Source organism: Ixodes scapularis, unplaced genomic scaffold, assembly GCF_016920785.2.
Source record: "Ixodes scapularis isolate PalLabHiFi unplaced genomic scaffold, ASM1692078v2 PGA_scaffold7__128_contigs__length_106722199, whole genome shotgun sequence".
In the NCBI taxonomy this organism is placed as follows: domain Eukaryota; kingdom Metazoa; phylum Arthropoda; class Arachnida; order Ixodida; family Ixodidae; genus Ixodes; species Ixodes scapularis.
Genome location: NW_024609882.1, coordinates 60,569,559 through 60,581,814, shown reverse-complemented (window position 1 = coordinate 60,581,814; position 12,256 = coordinate 60,569,559). Strand labels below are relative to the sequence as shown.

General features: G+C 47.1%; 1 protein-coding gene across 1 annotated transcript; it reads left to right on the top strand.

The window, feature by feature from the left end:
• Nucleotides 1-7,141: 7,141 nt before the first annotated feature.
• On the top strand, nucleotides 7,142-8,579 carry LOC121833135. Its single transcript, XM_042286239.1, has one exon. It carries the CDS (start codon nucleotides 7,161-7,163, stop codon nucleotides 8,577-8,579), a length of 1,419 nt encoding a protein of 472 aa, XP_042142173.1. The 5' UTR covers nucleotides 7,142-7,160.
• Nucleotides 8,580-12,256: the final 3,677 nt, after the last annotated feature.

Here is a 12,256-nt window from a genome sequence, read left to right as displayed (position 1 = left end):
GCATCATCGTACTGAAGGTGTTCCTCGCCCATATAAGCGTCTTCGGCACTGTGTATGCAATCAACTTCTCAATCATGCCTATCTCCGGATCTCTTACAATTATATTCTTGTTCTTGTGTATTTCAAAACTGGAAAATTAATTATTAATTATTAATTATTAATGCCTCCAGACTTCGAGTGTGTTGGAGGTACGAAAATGTACGCTTTTTTCGCCGATGTGTGAATATAAAATCTTCGTATACAAGAGACGTTTTTATAAAGCTACTTCTCACTAAAGAGTTTAGGTTGGCTTAACACAAAAAGAAAATTCAAAAACGATTTTTTTTCTTTTTCTAAGACAAAATAACGACCATACATGGAGCATGGCCCTACTTACCCACGGGCCACGATTCAGTTACTTTAGTCCTGATATGGTGTAATGAGGCCATGTATGTCTACCGCGAGCCTCGACCGAGATCTTTCATTAATGAGAGGGCTATCTTAATATTTCAACATCTTCGAGAAAGCTGAAAGATTACGAAACCCAACTTCAAGCGACTCAACGCTAGATGACTATACGCGAATTGTAAGCTAGCTCGTTTTGAAATCTTAAATTTAAATTTAATTGAACGGCCTTTTTTTAAGAATGCTGAGACGCCAGGATCAAGTATCGTGTCGGTACATAAAAGTTAAGGAGAGACAAAAAAGACCAAAGTAGGTATTTCACACTTAAAATAAAGCAATGTTTCAATTATTAACTTCGTAATTTAGGAAGGCGGAGGGAATAAACTGCACAGCGTGTAGCAGAGGACAGCCCTCTCTCGCGTTGTAAATACCCTCAATATAGCCTTGACTACGGCAGGATAACCATCATAACTTCATCAGCAAAAAACAGTGCAAGAGCGTGCATCGCGAAAACGAATCTACTGACAAATATTAAAATACCCTTCCGCCTATGATTACAACTGTGACGGTAGCTCTTATTTTATAGATAAAAATTTAAATTCATAACAAGCAGCGCTTAGCCCTTGAGGTCTGGTGTCTGTGGTGGACGTGCACTTAGTTTTTATTAACTTTACAATTTTACGGGCTTTTGCGCATTTTTGGGGGGGTCATAAAAGGGCGACACCTCGACGGCTGTGGCAAAAACATAAAGCGGCAAAGCAACAGGGGATTGTCTAGCCGAAAACCTATAAAGCTAAGGTCGATATGCATAATGACATGTGGCCCTGCAGGTGCGCGCGCATAGCGCAGGGCGGTGAGACGCGCGTTGTTCGCACGGCGAAGGAGAATAGATGGTCAAACTTTTCTCCTATTTATTGCCCTCAGCAGCACAACTGCAGCGGTGTGGCGTCTGCGCCGTGTGTAGGTGCAGAATTGAGAAATATATTCAAAGTAGTACGACTGATATCAGCCGAGAGGAAACGTCGTGGTACCACTTGGGCCCCTATGTTGCGTTTTTTGGACTCCCACGGCGACTAGGGGGAAGGAAGTGACGTCAACAACGCAGCTAACGCGGATTGGACGTTGATTGGTGAGAGTCGCTGATGAGGAATAGACGCAGAAGAAAAAGAAAAGTGAGCTTTGTTTTCTTCTGCAGAGGTTCGTCATCAGAGACTCTCACCAATCAAGATCCACTCTGCGTTTGCTGTTGTTGACGTTACTTCCTTCTCCCTAGTCGCCGTGGGAGTCCAAAAAGAACAACATAGGGTTCTGGTGGCTCCTCCTTGTGACGTAGGAGGAAAGATCACGTCACCGCTTTTGCGTCTCGTTGGTAGCATTTGGGTCGAGATATCGTTCATATTTCGTGTCAAATTCGCTATGTTGAACGATAGTTTAAGGTTGCTTTTTACCTAATCTTTTTTACTGTATTTGTCGTAAAGATATCAATCAAGCAGCGCTACAACAGTGGCGTCGCGGCCTACGAAACGGGGCCTAGTGACACAAATTCTTGTTTTTGTACTAATCATGACCAAGTAGGTCTTGATCGTAGCTTCGGAAGTTCGGTACGTGAACAAACGACTAGATTCGATAACGTCAGGGTTTTCTGGGTGAATGTTCATTGTTTCCAGCGTGTTGAAAACAGACAGAGGAAACGTAATTCAATCACGAGGACGGCCAAGTCTACGTCCCACATGGCATTCCGATCGCCAGATTTTTCGCAGTTTGGTCGCGCAGATTTGAGGATAGCTTGTGAAAGCTAATCTAGTGTTTGTAGCAAGCGCGACATCACTACTGCATTACCTTCTACGGAAACTTATGGAGCTCGATACTATAGTCGGTTACAGGTTAAGAAGTTAGCGGCAAGTGCCCCTCAAAGGGAATCATATATCCCTCCGCCACCTCCGTACCCAATAGCGTCCCATCGTTTCCGTGACGTCGCGGCCAACGCGCGAGGAGGGTCTTCCCTTTTGTACATTTCTGCTTTATCTTTCGACTTTGACTTAGCATTGTGGAAGCCGCGAGAGGGAGATTAGAGTTTTCGCGCTCCGATGGAAACAAATACGACTTTCGGGGATTAGCTTCCCCCTCCGATGGATACAAAGGCTGCTTTCAGGGGATCGGTTCCCCCTCCAATGAAAACAAAGGTCGCTTTCTTAATAAGTGGGATCGTAGACAAGTTGGAATTCATTGAAGCGGAACAGGGAGCGTTTCCAGGGAACTCTTCTTTCGACTGCGGATGGATTTGAAAAGGGGCGCATCACGCTTGTGGGAGCAGCTTCTCCTACCTTCTTGACTTGTAACCAACTATAGAGAGTTATATTAAACCGTTTGGCATATCCGTTCGGTACGGATACGATTCATACGATTGTCACAAAAAGGCGTGTAAAAATGCGCCCTCGCATTGATCACAAAACTACAATTTCGCTTGACAAAACACAAAAGAGGTTGGAAATATGATCGAAATTAACTGCCGTTGCGTACTTGACGAACCACGAGTAAAGTCTTGGCCGAAAAAAGTCGTGATAAACAATGACTAGCGAAAAACCGAAAGGTCATAATTGTATTACAGCGAAAGATGTTTACCCCTATCCTAAACAATCATGAATAACATTTGCGTAGTCAATGAACAAAATAAAATAACATTTCCATAGTGGCCATGTGGTATGGCCGTCGCCTTACAGAGGTAACCTATGCATATTTTTACGTTAGAGTCCTTCTAGGGGCATTCTTTTCTGATATGTGCGCGTGTATTTTATTCGAACGCACAAACGTATAGTTTCAACACTAATTCACCTTTGGAAGCTTTTGTACTTATTCTTTGTATCTCCTTAGTGCGTTTTGTAACGCCTTGGTGAGACATACAATCACTGATCTACCGTATGGTTTCATACGATCGGTCGCAGCGCCGAAAACCTACCGTTACTACACTCCCTACGGTGTGGTCGGGACGTGGAGCAGTGGTCCAGCTTAAAAACTCTGATCTTCCTTTTATCCATAACACGCGCTTGCATCTTTTTGCCGCGTTGTCACCGTGTTAGTGATGACGGAGCTAGATACAGGATAGCAACGAACACTGCATTGAATTAATGCTCTCACCAAGGGGCTACTGCAAGCACTATTGATATAAAAAATATACATATAAAAGCTTAAAAAGGGGAATTAGTGTCTATACTGTGCGCTTGTGCGTTATAATGACAACTAAACACAAAAGAAGTCAATAGAAAACCACGCTCCTAGGAGGACTCCAACCTAAAGCTACGTGTGCGTTGCCCCCAGAAGGCGACGGCCCACGCCGCTCGGTCCCTATGCAGGTTTTATTCCGGTTGTTTAGGAGGGATATAAATATATTTCGCCGCTATACGCGCAAGGCCTTATTGTTTTTCGCTAATCTTCGTTTACTGCGATCTTTCTCGGCCACAACTTTACGCGTCGCTCCTCAACTACACAACGACGGCTCATTTCGGTGATATTTCCTGCCTATTCGTCCTCTTTCAGCAAGCCAAATTGCATTTCTGTGATCGAGGCGAGGACTCGTTTTTGCAGACGTCGTTTGGAGATCGTCTCGGTCATATACGTACAACTCAGAGATGCAAAACGGTTTCATAAAATGTTGGTCTGATATCACGTAACAATAGCGTGGCTCCCGAGGCATGTTGCAGCTCAATCCACGTTCACGTTTGTTCTCGGCATTAAAGGGTGATTTAAAAAAAATAAATAAAAAAGTGAAGTATATGTACCACATCATGCGGGGTTAATTCAAGCCGTATATATAGGAGCTGTCTGTGATTGAAACCTGCAGCAAACAGAATCGAAGAGTGTGTCACTAGAACGAGAGCGTCCGCCACCGCCGAGCTACACTCCGGAAATGACGGGTGGACGACGAAAAAATAAGACACATCTTCTAACCGAAAAAATCTAGGTCAAGGTTCGAGCTGTTCATAAGAAAAGGGTTCAATTAGTAAATAAACTAATGCCAAAACCACAGCGGTCGCTACCCTGATTCTCGTCGATATGCGTTAGAATTCAGCGCAGGGGTTCTTACTTAAAAAGATGGGAATTCTTAGGGAGCCTACATGTGTGCTGCGCTTAGGGTGATGCCATTCTTTGTAATACCAGTTGCCGACAAACCAATGTTGCCAATCTCGTTACCATGGTTACCCCGCTATGTTTGCAGCCATTTTGTTTCACTGCAATAATCCCCGTTAGGGCTAGTTGTTGGTAGGGTGAACGGTGCGGCGAGTGCGGTGCGTCGTCCCGGGTCCTCGCCAATGAGAAGTTTTCATATGCAATGCCGGTTTGCTGCGTTCCATACTGTCGGCGAAGTTACAAGAATGGTGCGAAGTTGTACAGATTTCCAGCCAATCCGGAAAGAAAGGCGGCATGGGTTTCGCGGATCAAGAGGCCTCTCTGGGAGCCAACGAGTACATCGCGTGTCTGCGGCGTAAGTACAAAATTATCACACAGCAGTACCGATGTTCGGTCTCGTACACTTACGCTGTCGGGTGGTCGAACGAAACGTCCAGGGCAGTCACGTCCGTGACTACTCTGGGACAGCTTTGCTCGCGGACAGGTGTGCTTGCGCGCGAGGTTCCGAGCGCTCGCGCATCATGAGCACTCTGCTTTCAAAACTGCATCGTCGCTCTTCGCTGCTTCTGAACAGGGACACAATCCGCCCCTGAGCATATCTGCGTGACTTTCTGCTTCAAATCATAAAAAAATAGGATGGTGTACGAGTGCGTGCCGGCTGACACAGCTGCGTCGTAGCCCGCAGGTTTAGCAGCGATAGAGCACAGCAGAGTTAGCCTGCCGCCTTACATCTGGAAAAACCTTAACCTATCTCATGTAAGGAGCCTTCATGTATTTATAAATACAGGTACTATTTGAAGCTGGGATCATGTTTCACTCAGCGTGTCATATACATGAAACAGAGCAGAAACTGTTTCACAATGTGTTGTGTCTGAAAATCCGGTAAACCTTTTTTCAGGTACACTTCGAACTATCCTGTTTTGAGGAGAAACGTGCAGATGGGGGGCGGCGCCTCAAATTGACTGCCATACCAACATTGTTTTCCTCTCAAGGTGAGCAAAGCCTGGTGGAACTAGGAGATGCACTAGGACACGGGGAGGAAAGATACATTTTTTTATTATAATGTTAAATATTCTCATAAAATAAATTAATTCAATTAATGTGATGTGCCATGCTCCCCGATGCATGCAGTAACGTCTAACATTTGCTAGGAAAAACAGAAGACAAGCACGCAGATTAGTTTGAAATATTTCTGTAACTTTATTCTATTCAAATTTGCCAATTAGCAAGTTCAGAGCCTACCAGGCTGTCCAGACTCTCCATGTCCACCCCCAAATGCCCATTATGGTGACTGCACAAAAAGAAAAAATCTGATCGTTCCTTCAGTGTGGCACATTACGCAAAAATTGCACGGTAATTTGTTTATCATGATGGCTAAACTTAATTATTGTGTTCTTTAATTTCTTCCAGCGTCTCCGAAGTACAAGCCAGCAGAGCAAAGCCCCGAAAAAGTAGCGCCGCACCGATTTGAAGAGGCAGCTTGCATCAGTGCATCACTTGGAGCCACAGCCTGCGATCCTCCTATTCATGCCTCATCTGAAGAGGCAGTGGCAGCATCATCCAGTACGCCTGAGCCAACAGAAGAGAAACAATGCAGCTCGGCCGCAAGCACCTCGAGCCATGAATTAAGTACAAGCGCCACAAGCACGACCAACAACACAGCTTGTGTCAACGCATCACCTGGGACCGCAGCTAGAGATCCTCCCATTCATGCCTTAGCTGAATCAACTATCCATGACGAAATCTGCAGTGATGCTACAACTGGATGGAGCGGCCCCACACTTCAATCTGTTTTATCGACTGCCGCTTCATTGACACCTCAGCAAGATGACTTCATCTCTGACAACGATTCCATGGATATCGTCACGGAAGATCCTACAAACATTATGTCACAACCTGAAAATGAGCCACCACCCAAAAGTGTGACAGAAGGAACAGAGAACGTTTGTTGTCTGGAGTTAAAGAAAGCTCTACGCGACGTCCTAAAAAAGTACAGTTCTCTTCAAGAACATCATGTGAATGCAAGAAAGCAGATCCGAACCCTCAAGAGTCAACTAAAATGTGTACAACAACAGCTTCAGGCACTTAAGGAACCGAAGTTCCTGGCCGACGATCAAAAGAAGGTCCTTGCAAAACAAAACAGCCGGGGTATGACATGGTCAATGGCAACAATCAAGCAAGCTCTTCAAGTCAAGTTTGCATGCGGCACCACGGGGTATGAGCTCCTTCGGACACTCCGCTACCCTCTGCCCAGCACCAGGACATTAATGCGAAGACTACAAGGCTTTTGCTTCTTACCAGGAATTCTAAAAGAAGTCCTCGATGTCCTGAAAAAAAAAGTAGAGACCATGGAAGATGCAGAACGGGACTGCGTTCTCTTTCTAGACGAGATAGAAATTTCAGGGGGCATAGAACATGATCAGTCGCAGGATTGCTTTCTCGGGTCTGTGACTCTTCCGAAGATGGAGGAAGTCGAAGCTAACCGTGCTTTGGTTTTCATGTTGGGGGGCTTGACGACCCGGTGGAAACAGGTAGTAGCGTACCACTTCACGGGGCGGTCGCTTGAAGGCACCCTCCTGAAAGACTTTGTCCTTCAGATTGTGAAGTTGTCCTTCGAAGCGGGATTAAAAGTACTCGTGGTCACCAGCGACATGGGTGCACCAAACAGAGCAATGTGGCGCGAACTTGGCCTTTCAAGTACCAGGGACTCTGACACAGTGTGCAGCATATCACACCCATGCCTTGAGGGGCGCCGTCTGTATTTCATGGCCGATGTCGCCCATCTGCTCAAGAACATTCGAGCCCAACTGATTCGCTCGGACATCTTCTTCCTGAGCAAGCGGATTGTTGAAGAAAACGGACTCCCCACAAACATCATCAAGCTCGAGTATATCGACGCAACACTGAAGCTAGATAAAGAAAATGAACTAAAGGTGGCTCCTCACATGTCAGACATTCACCTCAGTGACGGTCACTTTACAAAAATGAAGGTGAACATCGCCGTCCAGTTTTTTCGCGAAGCTCCAGTGGCCATCCGCTACAGAGTGAGCCAGGGCCAGTTGCCAGCTCAGGCAGAAACCACTGCTTGGTTTTGTGAGCTTGTCTCTGAATGGTTCACTTTGATGTCGGCGAGGCATCCAGTTGTGGCGTTGAGTAATTTCGATGCCACAAAACACCAAGCTGCCATCGAAAAGCTAAACATCACAGCCTGCACCTTCCGAGAGATGACCATGGGCTCGACATCACACTGGAAGCCTTCACAAGCAGGACTTATAACATCAACCACAGTTGTCTACCAACTTCAACATGAACTCCTGAATGAGCATGGGTATGGCTATCTACTGACTGGACGAATGACGCAGGACTGTCTCGAAAACCTATTCTCGGTTGTCCGTCTTCGAAAACCAGTGCCTGGAGCCTGTGAGTTCAAGTGTGCTCTCCGCATGATCTGCGTTAGCCAGTTTGTCCAGACTCCCAGGACATCTGGCTATGCTGTTGATGATGGGGAACAACTTGCCGACTTGTTTTCAGAGGGTGCGAGGGTTCCTTCAGAAGAGCCTGAAGCTCCAGAGGAGATCATGGATTGGGTGCTGTCAATGCCATCCAAAGAGGAGAAAGACATTCTAGCGTATGTAGGTGGATTCCTCCTGCGTGCAGTGCTTAAGTCTGTGAACTGCAACACCTGCAAAGAAGCCCTGACATCAAACTCGAACAGTAAACACAGCACCCTGATCAAAATGAAGGAATTTGTAAAGCACAGTGAGAACTTAATCTACCCCAGTGATAAAGCCATGGAGTTTTTGATCGAATGTGAAGAACAATTCAAGGGCCTTACATTCACAACCGACATTTTGAGTCTGTGTTCTCCATTTAAAAGTATCGCGTCTGTGCTTACAAGAAACAGCTCGGTGAACACTGGAGTATGCTCACAGCACAGAGACAGTGTGGAGAAACTGCTTCTGGAGAAGTATCTGCATTTCCGGCTGAAGATTCACCTCAAACAGGCCCGTCTAGAAAAACGTGCAAGTGGCCATTCAAGCAAGACATGTGCTGGTGTAAACCTTTCATAGGGTTTGTGTGCTGAGCAGTGTGCTAGCGTAGCGATCGTAGAGGCATGCAGCTCATCTATTCAATGCTTTTCAAATCTATCTTTGTGTATAGTTTTTTCTGTCGTGTGTTTCAAAGTCCCGCTTGCCTTGGTCCAAATATGTAGAGTCAAAATAAATAAGGACACATTCTTTTTGCTTTTGGAATTGTTACATTGACTGAATGTGTATTCACTCTAAGGCAAATAATGAAAGGTATACTAAAATAATTGGAACTTTTTTTTTCATTAATAAATATACCTCTGGCACCATTGTGATAATGGTTCTACACCTGCTGGAGCCACTTTTTGGAAGGCCGTCCCACAAATGCTCAGATAGCTGCTTCCAGCTCATCAGTAACCTAAATATGGCAGCCCCTAAAGGTTTTTTTTTTTATTGATGACAGACGCCTTTGCCGCGTCGAAGTTTTTTGAGGGCATAGCAGGATTATTACGGGGTTCCAACTCGCCCTTTTTCCGCCCCCCCCCCCCTCCCCCCAATATAGCCCATTTTCTGTGCACGTACAAGCACAGCAACCACTTCTTGCCCCCGAGTCCACTGCTTTGTTAGCTGGATAGGCGCTTGAGGATACCAAGTGTCTAGATACACTGCCGCCCAGGCACGTAGCCAGGATTTTGTTTCGGGGGGGGGGGGGGGGGGGGGGAGGGGAGGGGAGGTGGTCCCACCCATGACAAAATGCTGTATGAGGGTATGAGGGGGAGAGGAAATCCCAGCGAAATGGAAGATTTTGGAGGGGGGCCCAAGCCCGATGGCCCCCCGGCTACGTGCCTGCTGCCGCCTTGCCAGTAGCTGATGAGGAGACGCAATGACGATCCGGAATATAAGTATTCAGTGAAACTGTAAAGGCCCAGTGGCCTAAGTAGAAAGCTTTTGAGGTGTATGCATTGGTTGATTTCTCCAACCTTGCTGCTCAAGCCTCGACAGTTCCACTGTCGAACCCCTAGGATGGGCGCAGGAGCTGAAGGAGCCATGGGCGAAGGCTAGCTTCGATAGATGCATCTATAGAAAATGCATCTATACTCGTGGTCACTTTTCTGTGGCAATGCAGTCAATGCTAGGGGAGAGGGTGCACCAACCGCTGTACATGCACATTCCTCCTCTTTGGATTGCCACAGAGAGCTGACCGCAAGTATAGGCCGACGGTGAGCCATGCCAGCAATTCAACCGCGACTTGCAGTTTAAATTCAAGTCGTGTGAGTTTTTGACGCTGGTGAGGTCAATGATTCGAGGCCAAATCATACATGGAACTGTAAGCAAGACGTTGCACCAGAGACTTCTTTGGGAACCCGATCTAAAGCTAGAAAAAGCTGTGGAAATGTGAAAAAAGGACGAAATTGCTGCCAAGCAAATGAAGGTATGGGAGGGGCCAAAGAAAATGGTCCATGTCGTTAAGAGTAGAGCGTTGGAGGGGCAAGTTCCTATTCACAAACAAGGCAAAGGAAAAGAATGGTGCACGAAGTGCGACTTGTTTCACCGGGGCCCCATGTGTCCAGCTTTGGGCAAAGTTTGTAGACCATTTTGAGGCTTATTGCAAGACGGACCGAGTGCGTGAAGTAAAGAACATTGTGGAAAAAAGAAGCGAAGGTAGCCCAGATTTTGACATTCTTGAAATCAGCGGGTGCAATGCAGGACGTGGTTCTGAGTGGCTCGCACCGGCAACTGTGGATGGCAAGGAGATCTCACGATCTCACTTAAAGTGGACACCAGAGCACAACCAAACTTGCTCCCACTTTTGGCTGCACTGCGTCAAAAAGAACACTGTTTTGAAAAAGAGTGCTGCAGTCCTGGGAAGTTGCAACGGTAGTGTGATTTCACACAAAAGGAAAACCACCTTGATGGTGTTCTGCAAGCAAGGCATTGTAGAATTTTTTGTAGTGAAGAAATCTCGTACTTCGATTCTGGGACCCCAAACCTGCGCGAACAGTTAGGTTTGGTAAATCGAATATCGGCTGTCAGGGACGACACCAATGCATTGTTTCAAACTTTCCGGAGAATGGCTTAAGCTTCATCAAGAAAACCTACCCACATGGTGCTTAAGGAAAGAGCTCGGCCATAAAGTATGATATTAAATATCATCAAATGAGAGAATAATTCTATTGAAAAGAACTTTCGGTGACATGGTTTCATGAACAAGAAGAGATGAGGAGAGGTACAGTAGGCTAGCACCAGGGTTCTTCCCGCAGTGGGAGGCAACAGTTCTGCCGTCCACTAGTTAGCTGGCCGCCCACTTTTGTGATGTCCAAGCCACCTCTATATTTTGCTGCGGGTGGAATAGACGGCGTTGATTTTACAAAAGTTTGATGCTTTCAAGCCTCATTTCACAGGAAAGCGTCAAACAAGACTGAAGCCGAGTGCGACATATACTCAACACACGAAGAATTCACAGGGAGCAAATCTAGTCGAACAGCCACGGATCGTCGGTCAGTCGAGCCTGCAGCCGACAACTCCAGACGCACAACCGGAGATGTTGGGCTACGTGTTGTAGAAATAGAGTTAACTAGGGTGCAAGCACGCATGTTGGACGACGATCGGCAGTTGATCACACGAGCCTGAAGCCGATCATTAAAGACGCACGTCAAAACACACGTTGGGGCACGCTCGAAGCGCACACAGATTGCACACAGGAAGACTCGTCCAGCGTAGTCGGAAGACTACGGTTGCCGGTCAAACGAGGCTGAAGCCGACTGCGGAAAATGCACACTGAGACACGTACTAGCACACAGCAGCGCACACGAAACACACGAAGAACTCACACGAGCGACTCCAGCCAACAGCGACGGATCGCCGGTCGGTCGAGCCTGTAGCCGACGACTCCAGACACAGACACACAAGCGGAGACGTTGGGCTACGTGTTGTAGAAATAAAGTAAACAAGGGTGCAAGCACGCATGTTGGACGATGATCGGTCGTTGATCAGACGAGCCTGAAGCCGACCATTAAAGACGCACGTCAACACACGTTGGGGCACGTTCGAAGTGCACGCAGATTGCACACAGGAAGACTCGTCCAGCGTAGTCGGAAGACTACGGTTGCCTGTTAAACGAGGCTGAAGCCGACTGCGCAAAATGCACACTGAGACACGTACTAGCACACAGCAGCGCACACGAAACACACGAAGAACTCACACGAGCGACTCCAGCCAACAGCGACGGATCGGCGCCGGTCGGTCGAGTCTGTAGCCGACGACTCCAGACGCACAAGCGGAAACGTTGAGCTACGTGTTAGAAATAAAGCAAACTAGAGTGCAAGCGCACATGATGGCTCCCTAAAGTAAACAAGAACGCACAAAATTTGCAACATTCGCGTCCGGGCTCCGGCACAGAGAAGGCTGTTCGTAACAACGATCGAGTTTAGACGCCCGAGATGGAGAGGTTGAGTATCCAATAGCACTCGCATTTCGTTGAAAGCGGTCCACACTCAGCTCGCAGCATCAGATTGTGAGGCAGCTGAACCAACGAAGCGTGAAAGACCGCGAGAGCCTCAACCTCGACCGCGCACGACGACAAATGCGGATCACCGCCCTTCGCGGCGGCAACGGCGGCGGCAGCGGCGGCGGCGCGGCGCCGGAGCTAGGTGCTACGGAAACGGAAGCGGCCTCACAGTGTTGCTGGTGTTTCGCGGGGAATAAAAATCAAGGTTGCG